Genomic DNA, 22,241 nt, shown 5'->3' with positions numbered 1-22,241 from the left:
AGTTTTCTTGCTATTTTATAAGTTTATTTCTGGCTGATGTTAGTAAGTGTTCAAGTCGGTAAGATCTCGGAGCAGAAGGATTTTTGTTACTCTTTTTTAATTGATAAGGGGACAACAGTACACAAGAGTATTCTTTATCAGTACACAAGAATATTCTTTATCCCATCTCCACTGTCTGAGTTGCATATACACTAATAGATTGTCAACAGTAAAGACAAATGCTTTAAGAAGGGCACATTTCAGTCTGCTGTTCTGTCACTTTTTTCACACGTGGCCCATGCTCAGGGCTAGCAGCATTGTTGATTTCTGCCCGTGATCAGCCTTCATGGATTTTGCTGATTCTTTGTTTTACTGCATGCGCAGAAGAGAGAGCAAAGTATGCCCAGGATAGATTAATCACCCTTTGTCTAGGAGACAGCGTGTTATGGCCAGCTGGTTATTGTTATTTTCAACTTTTTTTGCAGTGCTAGGGGTTGCTGATGCTGCTTGTGCAAATCTTTCTTTTCTGTTTCCAATATGAGAAAGAAATAACAGGAGGTTGAAACAGGAGAAGTGGCTTTAAAAGAATGGTTGCTTTAGCAAGGGTGGCAGCTTTTAGAGGAATTTCTCCACTGTAGTTCATCCTTTGGGAAAAGGTGTTTTTATGAAGAGCTGACCAGTTATCTGTGCCTATGCTGACAGGCAAACATTGACCTTGTAGTCAGGATGTTGCATTTGTTGTTCAGGTGTGGTTTTTTCTCTTCTGGTCCCAAACTGCACACATACTGCTTGCTCAGCTGTTTCTGAGCTTGAAGTCTTGGCTTGAGAAGGACTTTGTTCACTCTAGAGCAGCACAGCTGCCAAGTCTGTCTTTTGTCCAAAGCAAAATAACTGGAGGCAGAGTTTTAGAAGGATGAAACTGGAATTCCATTCTGAGGGCTGTGCAGAGGTGGCCTGTGTAGGGTTACTACAGCCAGCTCAGGTTTATTGCTGCCAGCTCTTTATTGCTGCAGCCTTTTCAACTGCCCCTCACTGGTCAGCTTGAGACCAAGAGCTTAAAGCTGAATGAAACATTTTAACAAACAAAATTCATACATCTCCCTAGACATTGTGTAGAAGACTTTATAGCTAAATACTTTGTAGGTTATCTTTGTCTGCAAAAATAGTGCTGAAAAGCATTTGCAACAGCTTGTGGAGATTTGTATATTCTTTTCTTGTTCATTTTGTAGCAAGAATAATCGACCTCTGCATGTCCTGAGTTGTGTTGTGATATTTTCCTTTTTAAGTAAGAAGTGCTCTTGTGCAGCTGTTGAACTGCAATGCAGTACCTGTCATGACCCTGGATATAGTGGGGATGAGTACACTGGAGCAGATCCAAATTATCCTGTGCATTAAACAGAGGAAGTCTTAACAAGATCCTGACTGTGGTCTCTCTCCTGCTCTAGCTCATCACTGCAGTTGTAACAAAGAATTGGAAAGAGATTGTGCAGTCTTGTGACCTGCAGAATTGGAGAGAGGCCTTGGCTGCTGTGCTCACTTATGCCAGGCCAGACGAGTTTACAGCCCTCTGTGGTAAGGACCCTTCACAGGCTGGATAATTCCAGAGCAGCATCATGGCTTTGCTCACAGCTCCCCAGCTTCAGCAGGGGTGGGGAGGGATACCCAGAGTGATTTACCAGCATCTTTGTTCTTATTTTATCTAGATCTCCTGGGTAGCAGGCTGGAGAATGAGGGGGACAGCATTCTGCAGACACAAGCTTGCCTCTGTTACATCTGTGCTGGCAACGTGGATAAACTTGTTGCTTGTTGGACCAAAGTTCAGGATGGAAACAGCCCCTTGTCTCTTCAGGTTGGTAATTCGTTTAAGAACGGTGTTGGAAACAACAAACTGCAATGATTTGGCTCTTAAATTATCTAGTGTAGAGCTTTGCTATCTGAGGTACATCAGGATGCAAGCCTTTCCTTTCTGGAAAAATAAGACACAAATATGATACTGGAAAATATGCTGGGAAATACAGTGGCCCTTGTGCTTGCCTTGTTCTTTGGGCAGTGGTACTAATACACTTCTTGTGTAAAATAATTGTAGTACTTAGTGTTTTGATAAAGAAGGGCCTTCCAGTGCTTGCATCTTTTGTGGTTAGGAAATATTTGTTCTTTTGGAAGTTCAGGAGAAGAAATTAATAGAATTAGGTTTAAATCTGGAGTTGTAGGAAGGGTCTCATGAGAGTTTTCCCTAGTGGTTTGCATGTACAAAGCTTGGTTTCCAGCAGTGAAATACATTGCTTATAGCAGATATCTTGAGGGAATAGGGTTGATGGATGGAATGAAGCAGTAATGGAATAATTTATTTTGTAATACAATGTTAGTTTCTTCCATCTGGTTAAGGCCTTTGAAGAACCAGTTTTAGAAAGTATTTACTTGATGATACTGTGAGACTCTTTAGTTAATTGAAGGAACTGATGTGTATCTGAGTTTTGCTTCATGTCATTAACTCTCTGAATTATCAAAATAATTTGATTTTGAGGGCTTTTTACAGAGTTACCTTCAGTTTGAATTTGCATTTTGATTGCATGGCTTTGGTCTCTCAGGCTGTAAAATTGGAAAATGTTGTTGAAGTCCTAATTAGGTGTCTTGTTTACTATGATAGTGGCAATAGAAGCTGTTGTTCTGGGGTTTTTTTCACTTGCCTTTTTTCAAGTGCTGATCTGTAGGGAAAAACAAATGGTTAGAAAACAATTTTTATTATTATTGTATGGTTGAAATCTTTTGTGTGGTACAAGAGATTTAATGAGAGTGTAAGATTTTAAAAAGGGCTTTAATTTTGGAAAATGAATATTTGTAGTATCCTTTAGTATAAATACAGTAAGAAAAACATAAGGAAACAGAACAGAAAATGTTCCTGTAATTAAAGACTACAAGGAAACCCAACCAAGACCAGCTCTGGTGTTGGGGGATGTGCAAGGAAGGCAGGTTATAGAGTATTTCTGGTGAATATCAGGAAAACCATTTTGCTGTAACAGCCAGAAAAGTATGGACAACTCTTCCAAGGGAGTTTTTAGATCCTTTGAAGATGGATAAGAATTGACTTACTGAAGCCCTGTAAATTAACACGCAGTGCAGTAGTGGTGACAAGTGTGATGATGTCTGTTTGCTCAGATAATATTATGAAAGCATCCACTTGGTAGAGATGCTCAGTGCTGATAGAGCCCTGAAATCCTGTTTGATAAAAGCAGTTCTCTGGAACTGTTGTGGCTGTGCTGTTAGGAGCTGCTTGGTGGGTGGTTGCTGTTCCATCCTCTGGGAACAGCCATGCCTTTGGTGCAGCAGGGAAACCTGTGCCTGGCTTGGGCTCCTCACTGGGTGACAGGGGTCCTGCCTGGGACAGACTTAAGCCAGGGCCTGCTTCACTTTGTTGTTCTCACTTGTGGCTGTGTTTTCCCCGCCTGATGTTTCAGGATTTGATAGAGAAGGTGGTGATCCTGCGCAAAGCCGTGCAGCTGACGCAGGCCGTGGACCCCAACGCCATGGGCGCCCTTTTGGCCGAGAAGATGAGCCAGTATGCCAACCTGCTGGCTGCTCAGGGCAGCCTGGCTGCAGCACTCTCCTTCCTCCCTGCCAACACCAGCCAGGTATGGGCCTCTCTGCTCCCTCTGTCTGTGAGCAGGGGTGCTTCATCAGAAATCTCTGCGTGGTGCGGCTCTGGGGTATTTCCTGAGTTCTCCAGACAGAGGAGGAATGAGTGGATCTAACTCCATGTTCTTAGAAGGCTAATTTATTGTTTTATGATATTATATTATGGTGTGGTGTATGTGGTGTTGTGTGTGTTGTGGGGTTTTTGTAATTTTTTTTACATTTTTTGAACTTTTTTACTTTATTTACTTATTTAATTTTTTATTTTATTCTTATTTTATTTTTTAACTTTAAAAATTTAAATTATTTTATTTTATTTATTTTCAGATGTAATTTATTTTATTTTAAAATATTTTACAATTTTATTTCTTTTATTTTTATTTTATTTTTAAAATTATTTTGTTTTTATTTTATTTTTTAAATTTATCTTCTTTTTTTTTAATTTTAAATATTATGTTATGCTGTATTAAATTATACTAAAGAATAGAGAAAGGATAGAACCAGAAGGCTTAAAGATAATAATGAAATCTCCTAACTCCTTCCAGAGTCCTGACACAGCCTGACCATGATTGGTCACTAAGTTAAAACAATTCACTTGAATTTCTTGAAGCTTCTGTAAGTGAGAAAAGCCCACATTTAATTTTATATTCAACCCCTTTCACTTTGTTTTGTGCTAGATCTTAGATCTAACTCAAGGGAGTTCTAATTTTGAAACCAATCAAACAACCCACCTGCTGATAAACAATCTCCAAACCACATTCCAAAGCAGCAAAACACAGGAGAAGCAAATGAGATAAGAATTATTTTCCTTTTCTCTGAGGCTTCCCAGGAGAGAAATTTCTGGCCAAGAGATTTTTCCAGAAAATATGACGGTGACATGGTTCAGCTGCTTGACATGCACCTTGGGATGTGACAGTCAGGCTGTTCCCTCACCCTGCACTGGCCTTGCTGAGCTGGCAGGCCTGCACAGACCTCTGCTCCCTCTTGGGGAGCCAGTGACTGCCAAAGGGTGTCCCTCCTGCAAGCCAGACATGGCACATGAAATCCATAAACAAACATTGGGTTGTTCTCTTCTGACTTCCCATCTTCCATCAGCTGCTATTTGTGGACAGTTTAGGAATGAGGCAGGCAGGTGTAAGGCAGTTCCAATGGCCTCGTGTCTCATGCAGAAAAGGCTTGTTCCAGTGCAATAAAGCAGGCTCAGTGCAATAAAGAGGGAGCTCAGGCTCTTGGGAGTGCTGCCCCGTGTGGCAGGCAGTGCCCCTCAGCTCCCTGCCCTGCCCTTCTCTGTTGCAGCCCAACATCGTGCAGCTGCGGGAGCGGCTGTGCCGCGCACAGGGGCAGCTCCCGGCGGGACAGGAGCTCAAGGCGCCCCATGAGAGAGAGCCTGTGGCCAGAGGGAGAGCTGGCCCCGCGCCTGGACGCATGCAGGCACCCCAGGCTCCGGCCCAGCAGTACTACCAGCAGGTAAAGGGCCTTTGCCACGAGGGAGGGACGTGGTGCTTGAGCTCTGCGCAGTGATGGATGTAATCATTTTTTCCTTTCTCTTGATCTGAGGCTGTGTGACAAACCTCCATTGAGAGCCTTGTGCTGGAGGTCACTGGTGCTTCCTTTCAGTCAGTACAGATGCCTCCTTTGCTCCTCATCTGGAAACATCCTTTAAGCACCTGCTTCTGAAGATTAGGTGTTTCCCCCTTTGTTTGAAAATGTGCCAAGAGCAGCTGTGTGGGAGAACAGCACTGCAGGAGTTTTGTGTGCTTCCTCTCACAGTCCCTGATGTTGTCCCATCCCTGCAGGCCTTGGGGCTTGCTCATGCTGCTCTCTGGGGCAGACTATTCCACCCCTGGCTCTGATTTTGGCTGCAGAAGTTGCTGAGCAGTAGTTATAGCAAACTGAGGGCACTTTAGTGCAGCTCTGCACGCAGCCTGCTGTGAAAACACCTTCCCAGCCAGGTGTAAGAGGGCAGGGGCTGGTGGGGAGGCTGAGAGTGAGCTGTGCTACAAGAAAGACCAGGTGAGTATGAGACTAATAAGGGAGCTGTGCAGGGAGGAAGAGGAGAAATGGGGGAGGGAAATTCTCTGGTTTTACCTCTAACCTGAGGATGGCACTGCAGCAGAACATTCTGGCCACCAGGGCAGTGTGGTGTGTTGGGCAGCCCTGGCTGTGTGTGCTTAGAGAGCACTGCCAGGTCTCTAATCCCCCAGCACAGCTCTGCAGCTCATCTGGCCCCTTCTAAAGGTGCTCTGGGCTGGGCTTTTCTGGGAGCAGAGCTGTGTTAGGGTAGTGTCTTGGGCAGAGATTGGCACAAGCAGAGGTATCTCTCTTCTCTCTGCTGCCCCCAAGCACTGCCTGCCAGAAAAACCAGGGCAGGAAGAAAGAAGGGATGAAAAGCTGGGGGGGAGTTGGGCATTCTCAGTGTCAGCAGTAGTGTGTGCCTCTGCCTTCTCTCCAGGGTGTTAGGAAGGTACATTTCAGAAGGGACAAAGCCTTCATCCAGGATTTACCTTGCTAACCCCACTGCATATGGTATTAAATGCCTCATCATTAATAATCAAGCCTACTCTGCTGTCTGTCTTTGGCCTTCCTTGTAACCAATGAGTTGCCTTGAGAGTTGAAGCTCTGTGTGTCCTGTTTGGCTCTGGAGAATAGCAGCTCTCCTCTAGATGCTGAGATACGAGCAATGCATTTTTAAACCAGAGTTCCCTCTTTCTGCCACTGTTTCTGAAATGCCTCAAGCAATTATTCAGCAAGCCCTGCTTGTTAATTAAAGGCTGGGTGTATCAGAACCCCATGAGTTCACTGGGAGTTACAACCCCCTGTGTTGCTGGCTTTTCAGGGAGCTCATCCTCAGCAGGAAGGGCTTGAGGGGACAGGTGTCAGTCAGAAAGGTTCCCAGTTGATGAACCAGAATGGAGAGAAATGACATGTTTGAATGTTGGGATACTTGCTTTGTTTGCCTTCCTTTAAAGAAGGTGTGTATGCAGGACTTGTTCAGGCTTGAGGCAGCCTTTGTTTAACTGCTGTCCCAAATAGGAACATGCTCTTAACACTTGGATTCCTTTCAGCACAGTTTTGTTGAACCCTCTTTTTCATCTGAATAAACCAGGCGTGAAAGGGGGTGAAAAGTCTTTGAGATTCTCTTGTGATGAGTGATACAGGCATTAGCAGTGGCTGCACCATCAGCTTAGCACTGCGTGGAGTTAGAGACACACAGCCTGGAGCCAGCTGAGCCAGCCAGGGCACAGCTTTCCCTCTGCTTATATCCTTGAAGCCCAGCCATGGGCTTGTGTTGCCCACTCCTTGCTCAGGAATGTGCCAGGCCCAGGAAGTTGTTGATTTCTGTCCCATCAGAAAGGTAGGAGTGGTTGTATGGACTTGAAGCCGTTTGGAGTGGCAGAGAAGGAAGATGGAGGAAAGGAGCTATGGGAGACTGGCTGGGAAGCAATTACCATAAAGATGTGTATTTGTGCATGTGCAAGAGCTGAATATCAGTTTTTAATCTTTCAAAACTATATTTTAACCTTTTTAAATTCATCTGAAGCTCAGTTTGAACAGATTCCTTCTGTGTGAGGCATATGTTTGAATTTAACATGGAACCTGGGGCTTGCAGCTGTGGTTAGTGATGCTCACTGTCATGGACCAGTGTGGGGGGAGCTTCTGCAGTAGGAAAATGTGATGAGAGATGGAGACCTGGCTGACTGGCACACATAACACTGCACTTGCTCCACAGCCTACTGCAGCTGCAACACTGTGCTTCATCCTCACTCTGCAATTCACTTTGGCTCCAGTGATTTTTGTCTGCCTTGAATGCAATTCCCTTCTTCCTCTGAGATTTTATGGCTGTTACAAGTGCCAGCATGCAAACCTTGCACTCACTTCTTTGCATCTTGATTTGTGAAACCCTTTAAACTTTTTTTATTGTTTTGTTTTCCATGATTGGTATTTCTTTGTTCGATTCAGGTTAGAATTGCCCCTACTGTCACTACCTGGAGTAACAAAACTCCTACTGCCCTTCCCAGCCATCCTCCTGCAGGCTGTCCCTCTGACACACAGGTATAACCTTCATTATTCCTCCCTGAGCCTCTGCTCCACCCCAGTGTGTCCCCTGGTGTAATCTGTGCAGATAGATGGACGGAGCAGCTCCCTTGTGTGCTCTGGTTTTACTCCTCTGCATCCCCTTACTTTTCTTTCACCAATGCCCAGAGGAGTGGCACTGGAAAGTCTTGAGTGGGAGCTCAGTGTGACCTGAGTCTCCCCAGCCCTTGCCCCACAGTGGAATATCTGAAGTATGATTTTTCCTTTCCCCCTTTTCCATAGAGATCAGAAGCTGCAGAGTTACCATTTAAGTTTGGTTGAAGGATGGCAGGGAGCTCTTCCTTGTGCAGGCAGGGGTGTGCTGCTCTGCTTGCTGCTGAAGTCACTGCACATCCAGCTGTGCTTTCAGTGCTGTGCTGGGCACCCTGAGGCACTGGGGTGGTTGGAGGCATTTGCCCCTGTGCGGTTGATTCCCTTCTTCCAGGGAATATGGTTTCAGGCCTTGAAATGTGAACTCATCCTTTTGCTGCAGTTCTGCTTCAGCACCGCATTACCATTACTAATGAAATCCTGTCTCTCCCATTTTTCCTGTAATTTTTTTTTTGACAGGGGGACAACCCACCTCCTCCAGGGTTTATTATGCCAGGTGCTGCTGGCCCCAGCATGCCACCCCAGCAAGCCACATCTTCCAACTACAGCATGTACTCGCAAGCAGGAACGCGGCCAGCATACCCACAAAGTGAGTAACAGCAGCCTCCCCTGCTCCTGTCCCTGTCCCTCCCACCCAGGTGGGCCAGCCCTAACTCAGGGATAACCCTGAGTCCCCTCCTTGTGGGTGGCAGTGGTCAGACCAAGCAGTCCCACAGTTCTTGCAGGGTGGGGCGAAAGGTGAGGTGACATCTGAGGGTTGTCATTTCTTGGTGGCGTGCAGGCATCAGACACCCTCTGTCAAACATTCCTCCTTGCTGAGGTGCCTACCCACAGCTCTCAGGCTCACTGCCCAGCTGGCCTGGCCCAAGCTTCTGCTGGGGTCAGAGACTCCAAAGTCTGAGTCCTGGGAAAGCAGCACAGGCCTGGCAAAGAGAGCCACAGCTCATCTGTGTGCAGCTGGGTGCACATTCCTCATTGGGGCGCCATGGCCATGGGACAGGGGATGAGGAAATGAGGGCAGTAGTAGAGGTAAGTGAAGAAGGGGGCAGAGCCCTGACTCCTCACCCAAAGCAGGGACTGAAAGTACTGGCAGGAGGGAGGAAAAATGGCCATAGATGGGCAGAGGCAGTGAAATCAGGCTGCAGCACTCACAGTGAAAGGCTGTGAGCTTACATTCCCTTCCAGAGTCTGTATTCATTTCCTTGGGCTAAGTTTTCCCTCTGTGAAAACCTGGGACAGGGCTTTCCTTTCTCTGAGAGCCCCTATGAGGATTGCAGTGGTCCAGAAGACAGCAGTGTCCATGTGTCCAGCCCCACCCCAGGCATCATGGTGCCTCTGGGCTGGAGGGTGTGTGTGGGAGAGCAGCAGTCCTTTGAGCCAAGGCCATCCTCTCTGTGCCTCCCAGTGCCAGGATGGGGATTTGAGCAGCCAGAGTTTGGGAGCCTGGGTTTGGCTGGTCAGGTAAGTGGTTTTGGGGGTAGGGGCATGAAGAGAGGAGAGCCAAGTGAAGAAGGAAGCACAGGCTGGTGAAACCCACTGCTCTGTTGTGAACTCACTGACTGTTTTCTCTCCCTGTTTGTAGCATATCAGGCCACACAGCAGTACTCTGGAACTGGGGGACCAGCTCTCTATCAGCCTCAGCAGCCTGTTGCTGCCCCTGCTTCAGCCTCTTACCCCAGCCCTGCCCCTAACACCACCCCCTCCTACCTGCCCTCTGCCCCTGCCCACTCCATACCCTCCCCGCTGTACCCCGGGCAACCTCAGCCCTCCCCAACCAGCCTGAACCCCATCTCTTCTTTCCCTGTTCCTCCTTCTGGCACATCCTTTCAGCATGGCAGGCCAGGACTTCCAGCAACTTCTGTGGCTTATGCATTACCTACTGGACCAACAGGTACTCTGCCTGCAACCAGTGACCTTCCTGCATCCCAGAGAACAGGTCTGCGCTTGGACAGGGGGGCAGGCAGGGAGGAGGGAGGGGTTTGCTCTTCACCCACTCAGTTCAATATGCACTTCTTGCCTTGTCAATGCTCTGTAAAAAGTTTGCTTTTGCTTAGAGATCAGTTGAAAGCATTACTAAACCACATCATCACCCCTGTGCATCTGTGGTAGGGCTGTGTTGGTGCACTAAGCAGCATGAGCAGTCACCTTTCTCTGGGGAGCCAGACCTTGCCATGTCACAGAGCTTCTGTCTTGCCCAAGACAGGATGCAACCACAGGCTTCTTATGTTGTATGCCGTGGATGGATCATGGCTCAGTTTTAATGTTGGTGTCAGAGCCTGCACTGTGACTGGAGAGCAAAGTACAAAAATGAGCAAGTTTTCCTAATTGCTGCTGACAGGATGATCCCAGTTCTCCTTGCTGAATGATTTGCAGATGTGATTTGCCCATGTTCCTGTTTTTTCAGCAGCCTTTAAAGCCTGGATTGGCAGCATATTTAATTCAAACAGCATTTCCCATAGCATCAGCTCTCCTTTATTGTTGTATCCCTAACCTGTTACTGCAATGGGATTTACTGAGGTTATGAATGCCTTAAAAGAGAATCAGAAGTGATTTAGAAATGCTTTTGCCTGTCTCTTCCCTGAATGTCAATTAAAAGCATGTGTGTGTGGCTGACACTTGGAGCATGTTGGAGCATGCTTGGTGAGAGAGCACTGGCTGAGGTGGGGCTCCCTGTCTGCTTGTGACTGCCTGGGTGTCGCTGCTGTGGGACAGTGACCTCGCCTGCCATGACAAACCTTCCCTTGGCAGCCTGTGAGACAGCAGCTTTGCATGCCAGACAGTGCAGGAAGAATCAGCAGTCCTTTTCTAAACCTGCTCATGAGCACCCTTCACATCCAGCTGGTCCAGCTGAAGAGTCAAGGAGCAGATCTGGGAAGCAGAGGGTACAGGGAATCCTGGGCAAGACTTGGGGGATATTTTGTTGACAGACACTAATGTGCCCACTGTCATTCCCTCTCTTATTTTAAAAGTCTGTTAGGGGTGATGCAGTGCAAAAAAAGCATTTTGCCTTTGGCAGCATGAATCCTATGAGTAGGTGCTCCTGGTGGTGTCCTTGAGGCTGGCAGCTCACAATACCCCCTTATGTTTGGGGGAAAAGTGGTCTTTTGCTATGCCAAAAGATAGGACTGGTGTAGGACTGTCAGAGTTGCAAAGGGAGAAAATACCTTTTCCATCCACCCTACAGCCAGATTTGGTGTCCTTTCTGCTTTTGGAGGTGCTGTAGTGTGATCTCTCCTGACCCCACATTGCAGGGCATGTCAAACTTGACTCTCTAAACCAGAGGAGTTATTAAATTGGAAGGAGGGAGAGGTGTTGGATAGGGTTCTAGGCTTGGGATGTCAAGCAGCACATTATAACACAGACAGCATAGCTGCTGCACCTCCAAATAAATGCAAGGAACGAGAAAATTGTTCCTTCTTATCCATTTTACTGCTCAGCTTGCATTGCAGAGATGTGACATAGTCCATGTGGCATGCTCAGAGTGGGTGAAGCTCTTTTCAGAGTTAAAAGTTGTTCATAATAGGCTTTTTATCAAACTTTGAGAACTATCAATGCTGCTTCTGTTGTTCTCAGCAGGTGTGGTGAGCAGGGTAGCCAGTACAAAGTGTCAGAACTTTGGCATCCTCTCTGATTTCTGCAGCCCTGGGCTGAAATGCAGGGGTGGACAGCAGGGCATGGTGAGGTGCTGAGCCCAGGATGGCTCATGCATACACACAAGTGATGACTGCAGCTGGAGAACTGTGGAAAAAAGATGATGTCTGAAGAGCACACTCTGTTCTCGTCCAGAGTTCAGATTGCACCTTTCAGAAAGCACACCAACAAGAATGGAAAAACCCTTGTTTTCCAGGCGCAGCAATGACAGTGTACATGCTTAATATGCTTAACCACCAACACACTTTGTGAGCAGCTGCACTGCCTGGTGGGGGATGCCTTGGCATGAGATCCTGTAGGAGCACTGAGATCTGCAGCCAGGAGCAGATCTCACCTGTAGCTCTGAGTGTTCTGGTGCAATGATGCTGGTCCTGCTTTTGTGTGTGGTGATGATCTTATCTGGGAACATCATGCTTCACTGTGCAGTTGTGACTCATTTAAAGGCAGGAGCAAGGGAGGAAGGAAAAAAATACCTCAAAGCTGAACTCTTGAAAAGCACCTGACCTTTGAACTGGCTTGGACTTAAAGATACATGTAAAAAGGAAGAGTTCTGTAAATATATTCTGTTTTTTATTCAAAGGCACAAAACATCAGTATGCTAAGCTGTAGTTGAAGCTTCTGTAAGTGAGAAAAGCCCACATTTAATTTTATATTCAACCCCTTTCACTTAGTTTTGTGTTAGATCTTAGAACATACTTTCAAGGGAGTCCTAATTTTCAGCATCTTGAATCTTGTTTGAAAATGCAGTAGACAAATCCTGAGCTAAGGGAAGAGTTTTTACCAGAAGTATGAGCAGGCCAGCCCCAGGGACAGGAGTTATCTCATTCCTCTTTGGAATGGTGAGGGGTTTATTTGCTTTATTTGCCATTTGAGTTTGTTGCTCAGTCTGAGCAGGCAGTGTGTGTGTTTGTGTGAGTGTAAAGTGTGAGCATCCTCCTGTTGCTGGGCTGCATGCAGCTGAGAGCGTGCCTGGGTTTGAGAAAATACTTGGGAGAACCACCCTAAAGTCAGGTACTTCAAACATCTCTTGGAAAGCTTTCTGGAATGGTAAAATGCTGTTCAGAAGATTGTAGCTAAGAGTAATGGGCTGTCAGCTGCACTGGAATAGAAAATGAGAACATGAGAAGAGGGAAGAAAAAGGGCCAGAATGCTGCAACCTTTGTTACAAACTAGAAACACTGATTTACTGCATGGAAAGAGCAACAAGCTTGATTTGGGGGAAGGTACACAAAATAATTTCATGGGGGGTTTGAACAAATGTCTCCAAGCTGGCATTGTAATTTGGTTAGGTGTTTTTTTCTGCTGATGCATGTTGTGAAACTAAATTGCTGGTCAAAAATTAAAGGCCAACTGCTTTATTATTTTTGAAAAAAAGTATTTTTTTAGTTATCTTTGCATTTTGTCTGCAGAAAGTCTACCAGCTCAAGACCAGGCCTCTCCCTTCACAGGTGAACTAGGTACCACCTAACCTGAAAATAATTGCAGCTACTACATGAAATTAATTGAATGGACATCAATTATGCAAATGTTCTTTACAGAACATTAAGTGTGATGCTGTTTGCCAATTAGACTTTAATCAAATTGATTTTTAATTCCTTAATTAAAACCAATAACAATGTATCTGGAGTTTTTAACCACAGAAACAAATTATTTTAAAATATTTTCCTTTTTTAATGCAAATTATTTCAGGAAATTAACAGCAGTGACAGTCTGGGAGATTTTCCTAATGTGCTATTCCTATCAGTTAGACTCCCTGTATCTGAAATACTCTGGGATTTTCTGGATAGGGAGGAATAGAGGAGGCTGCCAGAAGATGGCACTGCCTTTGGTTACAGAGAAAGCAGCTGTGAAGGGGGTTTTGAATAGTTGTTCATTTACCCCTTTAACATGCTCTGGATGTGGAACTTGCTTGACAAAAGCCTGGGAGCAAATGACATTTCAGATAAATTGAGCAAATTCTGCAGGAATGTTGACCTGTGCTGTCTCTGGTAAATTCATCATCTGCTGAGTGAAAAACACTGTGGTGAAAAAGTCCATTGAGCAGGGCTTTGGTTTTGTTGGCTTTTTGTGGCTTTGTGCAATAAATCCTGATTACTGGGGCACTGCAGTTAATAATGCCTGGGTGTAATGCCATGGGCCCAATTCCCTGTGCTCCATGAGGAGCTGGGCAGCTCTCTCCATGCACTGATGGGAGCTTTGGGCTGCAAATCTCCCAGCTGCAGCGGGCTTGCTTTCTGGGGAGAGCACAAGGGCTGGTGCAGAGCAGCAGCCCAGCCTGGAGTGAATCTGCTCACACATCCTCTGTGCTTCCAGTTGCAAACCAATCACCCCTGGTACAGAAAGCCAGGTTTTCCCACCTTGCTCAAGCAGCTCTGCTCTGATTTGGGGATGCAAAGCACCCAAAACCATGCTGTAGCTGGCAGGGGAATGCTGGGTTTGTGGCTCTTTATGTTTCCAAGGTGACTGGGTGAACCTGCTCAAGGCCTCTGGTGCCTCTTTTTTTTGTGTGGTGTTTTGTGTGGTGTGGCTGGGGAACGTCATGTACAAATGTCCTGGATAAGCTCTTCACATACACAGTCTGTGTAGCAGAGCTTTTTGGGGCATGGCAGGCCCTCTTCAAAGGCATGTCTGCTCAAAGCTCTTTTATACTGCAAGAGAAGTAAAAGTTAACTATTAGGTTATTAGCTTGGGAACAGTTGGTGAAGATCCCAAACCTTGCCCAGTGGGCACGGAGCCCAAAGGGTCTGATGGCAGGGATGTTGGGAGGCTCTGGCTGGCACAGGAGATGCTCTGGCCCTCAGGGAAGGGCAGAGGAACAGGCAGGACAGGGCCATGGCATGGATCTGGCCCAGCAGAGCTTAAGAAGGCATCACTGCTCTCTTCCCAGGTACTTACAGTCTCTGTTCTCTTTCTGTCCCAGGGCCCCAGAACGGCTGGAATGACCCTCCCACCCTCAACAGAGCTGCCAAGAAGAAGAAGGTACTCTAGCAACTCCTACCTCAACACAACTGAGTGCTGATCCCGTGAAAAACAATAGTTTAAGCTGCTGCTGGGAAACCTGTTGGCAGGAGAAGGGAAGAGAAGGCTTAGCAGCAAACAAAAGCTGCATCTCGTGAGCAGAAATGGCCTTTATGTCTCTTCTAATGTGCATTATCCCTCTCCAAATGTCTAAGCCTCTAAAGACATGGTGGGTTTTTGCTGAAGTTGTGGTTGTTAATGACAACATTGTTCGTGGTTTGGAACAAATACTTCCAACTGTTTTCATCTGCAGTAAAGCAGCAGAGTTTTGCAGGAGATGATACTTAGGCAAAATGAGGAGGCTGTGCAAATTGTTATAGGTTATTGACATTGCTGGAGCTGAAAGCAATTTATCCTGATTAAGGATCTGACCCTGAGAGATCTGTTGAGAGTAAGACAATTTCCATGATGGAGATAATGTAGTTTTGCAAAATGGATTTAAATTGCAGCAGGGCAGGATAACTGGGAACGCTTGGCACGGAGCAGAGCGAGCCTTTTCATCCCCTGGTGCTCCTGCAGGCTGGAGCATCTCCACAGCAGTCAGTGTTATCCACTGCTCTGTGACCCTGGGAGGCAGGAGTTAGTCTGGAGCATGTAAAGTGTGGGGAGAACAAAACATTGGAGCAGCCAAGATAAGGTCTGGGTGAAGGCAAAGGCAGGAGCCTTCCTTACCCTTTGGGTTTTGGTCTCTGCAGTTCAAAGTGAAGCTTTTGGAGGCTGGATAGAGAACTCTTAGTGTCAGAGTAACTGCTGGAGCAGAGTGCTCAATAAGCAGCCTTGTGCACACAAGATTTTTGCTACTTCTGTTATGTGTGTGTCACAGCCAGAATTTCTGCCATAGCCAAGGCTTGCAAGTTGGCTCCTTCTAAATGAGGCATGTGTTTGTTGCATTCCCTCTTGGGTTTTTAACAAATCTGTCAGTCATGTTTCTATGTTTGTTTCCCTTCTATCCACTGTCTAAAGGGTGGTTTAGGATATTATAAAATGACTCACCACATGGACTGTTATAAAATAGAAGAAATATCTGGCATTTCAAGCCATAATTTTCAGCTGTTTTCCTCCTAACTAAGAACTTATTCACCACTCAAAAGTTTAGTGCTGTGATTCATTTCTTTTATAATTGACTTTGTTGCTGGATTGGAATTTTTTTTTTTCTGTACCAAATCACTAGCTGAATTTAGCATCATTCCATCATTCATTTAGGGTTCTGTAATCTTTCCTTTTTTTTTCTATGCACACCCAAAGAAATGTGCACATTCCCATGGAAGCCCTTTCTGTTGTTTTGATTCCTGCATGGTGTGTAGCAGAGGCCAGTAGCTCATTTTGTTGTTTCTTCCCTGTACCAAATGTTTGTGAAAACCCTCTGTGTAAAGACTGGCAGATGCTCAAGGATGAATCTGAAATGCCCTGGTAATCTGCCTTAGTGCAGACCTGTGTGCCAGGAGCTTGAAAGGCTTTCAGAAGCTTTACTGGGGCATGTTGCTGGCTGTGATCTATGTTCTGTGCTGCATGGACAAAAATACACCCTTGAAAGTGAGACACAAAAGTCTAAATATAATGACCCAATAGTAAGAATAGATGAAGGTGTGGGTTAGCTTTCTCTTCTAATAGTGCTGTGGTTTGGAGGGAGGGTGGCTCTGATTGGAGGTGGCAGCACTCAGCTCTTGTGGCCGGGGCAGGCTGGGCTGCACCGCGGCACTCAGTGTGCAGCAGAGGGATAGCTTTGGTCAGCCACAGTGACATTCTGTGTTATTTCTGTACCCAGCACTCCCAGTTGCCGTGCTTTGGGGAGTCTGTGGGAGCTGGGTGTTGTGCAGTGCCTGCAGCAGCCCCCCAACACGAATGCCCTGTTTTCCCAGGTCCCTGAGAACTTCCTGCCCCCGGTGCCCATCACCGCCCCCATCATGAACCCGCTGGCAGACCCACAGTCCCAGATGCAGCAGCCCCAGGCTCCAGCACCGCCCAGCTTCCAGCCTGCTCACCTCCCTGCAGGGCACATGGTGCTGCAGGGGGGCTTCCAGCCTGCTGCCCAGCCCCTGGGGCCTTCCACCATGGCACCCACTGCTTCCAAACCCAGCACGGAGGGGGCCCCAGGGGCTCCCATTGGCAATGCCATCCAGGTAAGGCAGCCCCAGCACTGCCTGGGTTTGGTTGTCCAGCAGTAGAGCCTGCCAGGCAGGATCCTCTTGTCCAGGCTTTTCTTGTAGCTGCAAAGTGTGCTGTGGAGTTTCTAGGCACTGGCTTTACACCTAGGTGCTGGCGTTTTGCTGCTGTAATCTCCACCTAGATGGCACTAATCCTATAGTCAGTGTGGGCCAACAAGCTGCTTCCTTCTGCAACTTTCACAGCTTACCAGAGGGAGCAACAGCAGGTGCTGCTAAAGTCACCTCCACACACCCCCAGGGAAGAAATAGGAGTTGTGCCAAGCTGGGCAATAATGCCACTTGGTTTAGCTGAGAACAACGTGTGGGCACAGTGACCTGGAAAAGCCTCACCTGTTCTCTGTTGCTCAGCATGTGCAGGCACTGCCCACAGAGAAGATCACTAAGAAGCCCATCCCTGAGGAGCACCTTATCCTGAAGACCACTTTTGAAGCTCTCATCCAGAGGTGCCTGCTGTCTGCTTCCGATCCGGTAGGGGATTTCTGTGACTTGGGATTTCTCATTTCAACAAGCTCATTTCAAAGGGAAACAACAGCTACCTGGGAAAGGGAAGGCTAACAGCTTTAACACAGCCACTGGAGCTGGATAGGAAGACATTTCCCATGGCAGCCAGTACCCTGTAAATGAGCTATCCCTCCCAAAGCTGCTCATTTATTGCTGATGGCCAGTAAATAACATGGCACCACAAAGCCCAGCTGCTGAATGGTCAGCTCATGCCTGCCACGTGCTAAAAGATGATGCTGGTGATGCAGAGGGCTTTGTGCACTGAATTTGCTTGGTCAGCAGCACAAACTCGTGCTCTTGTCAGTTCAGTATCACTCAATTGCTCAAAATCTTTTATTTAAAGGCTGTAGAGTGCATATATATGTGTGTTTCTAGGTATATATAGTGTATTCTGCATTCCCTTTGACCTTTTCTTCCTCCAAGTGCCCCTTCCCCCAGACAGACAGAGAAGGCAAAAGCATTCCACTCATATCTGCACCTGGGGATTGCTTTTCTGCTCTGCCAACACATTTTGCTTGCTTCTTGTTAAGTCTCTCTGATATTTTTAGGCAGTGAAAGTGTTTCAGCCCACAGAGACAGGAGACACCACCCTGACTGTACACACCAGTTGTTGTCAGAGCAAATACAGGCACTGCTCAGCTATTGCATTCTGAAGGAGAAAATGGGAACAGGAACTAAAGAGTGAGGAACTATTCTTTAGTAGGAGGAGGAACTAAAGGAGAACAGCAGTTTGCACTTCCACCAAATTTGGCTGGAGAGATGTCTTGCTGTTTCCTAGACACAATTTATTCCTCTCTGTCCTAGCTGACCATCTGTAAAATTAAAATAGCATCTGCACCTTTTCATGGGCTTTGAAACTAATGGTATGTGGTCATGCATCTGAGAGTTAGGCAGTCCAGAAGAACTGGGGGTTTCTTACCTGCTCCTCCTGGGAGACTTTTTCCTTAGATATATCAGTTCCTTGATGACATAACTGCTGCTGAGGAGTTTCTGCATGTGGCCCAAGCTCCATGTGCTGTGTTCTCCTTTATGCCATCTGAACAGCTTTCCCTAATTTCTAGCACAGCAAGCAGCCAGCAGTTGGTCTTCCCCCTTGAGCTAGAGCATTCCCACAGACTTTATTTGCTCCAGGCAGTTATTTAATCCAGAGAAACATTTCCTCTTGCCAGGGAAAACGGCAGTTATCCTGAGTACAGATGGATTGATGCACAGACTGATTTAGGAGGAAATTCCATTACTCTTGTGCACTGATGCCATTTCTGCTGCTCTTGACCAGCAGCTTTTTTGTGCTCCTGCAACTGTAACCTTGATGCTTTATTACTGTTTTATTACTCTGGAGTAAAATTTACAGTTTTAGATGTTGGTTTAAAAAAAAAAAAAAAAAGTGGATAAAAATTAATTTCTCCAGCAGCTGCAGCTCCAGGTGAAATGTACTGGAGTTATTTTAAAAGCCTTTGGTGGCAAAATAATTCCAGGAACATCAGTAGGTGGTTTACTTTATAAAAGTCATGAAGCCCAAAGTGTCTGTAAGGACAGACTGGGTTAGGCTATTAGTTTTTCTGTTGACACTAAAAACTTACAGACAAACTGCTGGCTTTACTAATCACATGAGGAAAAATATAATTAGGATTTACCATAAATGATGACTGAGTTGTACACACTTAGAACTGGAGAATCTGCATGTGCCAGTCTCACTGATGTTGCTGGATACTTCATTCAAGTGAGAATTTCGTCCAGTTATCACTTTGTTTATTCAGTGAACCATAGGAAAAAAGTTGTGCTTCAACTCAGAACTCTGTCACTTTTCTTATCAGTTATGCCAGTGGGGTTTGCAAATGACCAGTGGCTTTTGGGGTGCACCTCTACAGTTTTCTATCTTCTGTAGACAGCTGAAGAGTTTACAGGTACTACAGTCATGTGGTCTTTCCTAGCAAAATCATGGGAGTACAGAACAAAGAATCCAAATGATGTGTTAGGAAAATGTTGAGAAAGAAATTTGATGTGCTCCATGGACCTGTTTGCCATGATATCAGATTGGTCTAGAATTCTAAAAATTGCTGTCCTTTGATGTGTTTATTTGTCTTGCAGCAAACCAAGAGGAAACTGGATGATGCAAATAAACGCCTGGAGTTTCTGTATGACAAACTTAGGGAACAGACAGTAAGTTCTGTTTTACTTCCCCCAGCCCTCAATCACATATGGCCAGTGAATTCATTGGTGCAATACTACTTCTGCAGTACGTAGCAGGTGCTCATTTTTTCTTTGGAAGTGTGCTCCACATCCATTTATTGGAAGTTTGCATGGATTTCTTAGGAATCAGCCAGTTACTGTGCCTGGCCCCATGTGCCTGTGCAGACTTTACAGTGTTGTTTTGGGGTTGTGTAATGAGTTTTATGGTGCTGTGCTGAGCCAGAGAGCAGAGCTCCTTGCAGCAGGCACCATTTCTCTGCTCCAGGCAGGAACTGAGACACACAGCCTGGGGTCACAACAGAACCCAGGGGACTTTGATTCTGGAGGCTCAGTGACTTCACTATAAGGCAGATGTACTTTTGAAGGTCTGGTAATTTTTTCAAAGCCTTCCAGGAGGCTTTGGCAGAATAAAGGACTGTGCTTAAATGTCTTAGTACCTTAAGATTAGAGTGATGTAATCCTATTGTTGTCAGGCCACATTTGCTGAGCAATTAACTTTACCCAAAGGCATAAAAGCTCAGTAGGTTTTTCTGGTGCCAGGAGTGTGTCACGGCAGGTCTCCCACCCCAGGGAATTGCATCCAGGCAAGGAAGGCTTGCAGGGCATAGCAGTACTGCAGAGAAGGTCCATTCTGGTTGAAGTCTGTTGTTCGACTTTTCAATGACTGCTCCCAGTGTGGTGCAGTTCTGAAGATGGCTATCCAGATAAAGGAGCTAAGTGCTGCACCTTCCTGAGAGCCAAGCACCACACTCAGAATTTCTTTTTCTAGTTAGTTCTGTTTCTTGTTACTCCTTTTTCTAGTTAGTTCTTTTCCTAGTTTGTTTCAGTTCTTTTCCTAGTTTGTTTCAGTTCTTTTCCTAGTTTGTTTCAGTTCTTTTCCTAGTTTGTTTCAGTTCTTTTCCTAGTTTGTTTCAGTTCTTTTCCTAGTTTGTTTCAGTTCTTTTCCTAGTTTGTTTCAGTTCTTTTCCTAGTTTGTTTCAGTTCCTTTCCTAGTTTGTTTCCTTTCCTAGTTTGTTTCCTGTTTCCTTTTTTCCCCTTTTCCTTTTCCTTTCCTCTCCTCGTTCCTTTCCTTTGTGCTGACCTGCCTTTCGTGCCTTCCTTGCAGCTCTCTCCGACCATCATTAGTGGCTTGCACAACATTGTGAAGAGCATTGAGACGCGCAACTACCAGGAGGGGCTGAACATCCACACACACATCGTCAGCACCAGCAACTTCAGCGAGACCTCTGCTTTCATGCCAGTCCTCAAGGTTGTCCTCACGCAGGCCAACAAGCTGGGGGTGTGAGGTGTGCCCCACATGCCAAGCCCTGGAGGTTGCTTTCCCAAAGAAGTGCGTTTCTGCGGCAGACATGCGGGAAATGGACCGAGCGCTCGTCCTCGCAGCATGGCGCAGTAGAGCTGACAAATGGCATTACACCCTCCCTGCAAAGTACCTGGTTCTAGAAGGGCTGTGGAGCCCTGGTGCTTTTCTTCTTATTTTAATCCTTTTCCCATCCCTAACCATTCTCATCTACAAATAGTATATTTAATTGGTGATGTCCCACGTTGTCAATTTTTAGGTGCATGTTACGCTGCTAGACAGTGGCTTTTAATAACAGATGTATGTGTTGAAACAACAAGATAGGTTGTGTATTGGACCCTAAAACAGATTCTTCCCTTCCACCCCACTGTTCCTTATCCACCAGATTAAAAACAGTCTGATCATGTTACAAGTGTATTTGGTCTTTCATTTTATGAAGCTGCTTGCAGTTCTGTTATTACCATTTACATGTTAAATAGCTTAATTGTGCACTGGGGAAAATGAGCAAAATAAAAGCTAATATGATATTTTCAATAAATGTAAATTTATTAAAATTTGTCTCTATGAAGTGCAGTGGAGGGATTTTGAACTGGAGTACAGTGGGGCTGCTTTCTGTTGTGTCCTGGGCATGAGAATACTTTTGTTTTTCCTCTTTTTATCACTAAAGGCCTGTGTAGAACACAGAAAGATCAGCAGTTGGAAGAAATGTCTGGGTTTGGGAAACAAAAGCAGTTTGGCATTAACCAAAATATCAGTCCTTGTGGAATGTAGATTTGGCAGTGCATACTGCAAGAAATAATCTCAATAACAATGTAAATCACTGCTGGCTTCTGTGACTTCAAACAGATTTGTTAGGCAAAACAGTTTTATTTCCTTTCCAGCATTTTCTTTCTTCATAAGCATTTAAAATTGGTGAACACAAGGCTTCAACTTGAAGTTCCCTTATTTCAGGAGTTTAAACAACACTTGGAGTAAATATTTTGATCTAGGTTATCGGTTTCTAAGCAGTGTTATAAGTATTCTTGTATAAGTGTACTTACAGCAGTGTATTCAGCACCTTTGTGTCTTGACTCAAAGTTGAAAAGAAGTTTTAAGGTGTAAACAGGAATGAAATAAATTTAAAACCCCAACCCTCAGTAGGGTGACAAGCAGCTGTGCTGGGCTGGCCTGTGCTTTCTGTGATGCACTGCTCAGCAAGGAAAAGAAAAAGCAGTATCAGTACTTCAGGACCAAACCAGCAGCCAGGAGGTAATGCTAGAGGAATGCAGGAGCTGGCCTTGCATGTGCTCTCCCTGAGTGTTTTTGGGAGTTCTTCACATGGAGCAGGAGTGGGGGCATGCACTGACACTTGTGAAGGACAGGCAGGTGTTCCATATTTTGGGAAACTGCTGTTTCTGGCAGTTTCCAGAAACTGGGGAGACTGATGTTGGTGACAGAGGGGCATACCCCCAGTAGGTGCAGGGTTGTGGGCAAAACCACTGCTGGAAATTGGAAGCTCCTAAGTTGGGAACAAGAGCAGCAGGATCTGAGCATAATTAGCTGGGAATATCTCCTATGAATGCCAAGGGATGCTTAATGACACAAACCTTCATCAGACTTGCATCCATGTCAAAGAGTATGCC

The 22,241-nt window shown here is 45.8% G+C and overlaps 1 protein-coding gene across 3 annotated transcripts in view; it reads left to right on the top strand.

Annotated features, from left to right (window-relative positions):
- SEC31A (SEC31 homolog A, COPII coat complex component) overlaps nt 1–21,130 on the top strand; it is a 40,916-nt gene extending 19,786 nt beyond the window's left edge. The window contains exons 17-29 of one of the 3 annotated variants that reach the window (XM_058804260.1): nt 1,425–1,551; nt 1,683–1,828; nt 3,435–3,608; nt 4,906–5,076; nt 7,570–7,662; nt 8,254–8,383; nt 9,377–9,730; nt 12,855–12,902; nt 14,366–14,424; nt 16,323–16,583; nt 16,977–17,096; nt 19,218–19,289; nt 20,425–21,130. In XM_058804260.1, the coding sequence (XP_058660243.1) occupies nt 1,425–1,551; nt 1,683–1,828; nt 3,435–3,608; nt 4,906–5,076; nt 7,570–7,662; nt 8,254–8,383; nt 9,377–9,730; nt 12,855–12,902; nt 14,366–14,424; nt 16,323–16,583; nt 16,977–17,096; nt 19,218–19,289; nt 20,425–20,604 (1,935 nt within the window). In that variant the 3' untranslated portion in view covers nt 20,605–21,130. The remainder of the gene's footprint in view (nt 1–1,424; nt 1,552–1,682; nt 1,829–3,434; nt 3,609–4,905; nt 5,077–7,569; nt 7,663–8,253; nt 8,384–9,376; nt 9,731–12,854; nt 12,903–14,365; nt 14,425–16,322; nt 16,584–16,976; nt 17,097–19,217; nt 19,290–20,424) is intronic. The other 2 variants (XM_058804261.1, XM_058804263.1) reach the window with 2 other exon arrangements.
- The last annotated feature ends 1,111 nt before the right edge of the window (nt 21,131–22,241 follow it).

This window comes from Ammospiza caudacuta, chromosome 4, assembly GCF_027887145.1.
Source record: "Ammospiza caudacuta isolate bAmmCau1 chromosome 4, bAmmCau1.pri, whole genome shotgun sequence".
NCBI lineage: Eukaryota > Metazoa > Chordata > Aves > Passeriformes > Passerellidae > Ammospiza > Ammospiza caudacuta.
This window is presented reverse-complemented; position numbering and strand designations above follow the sequence as displayed.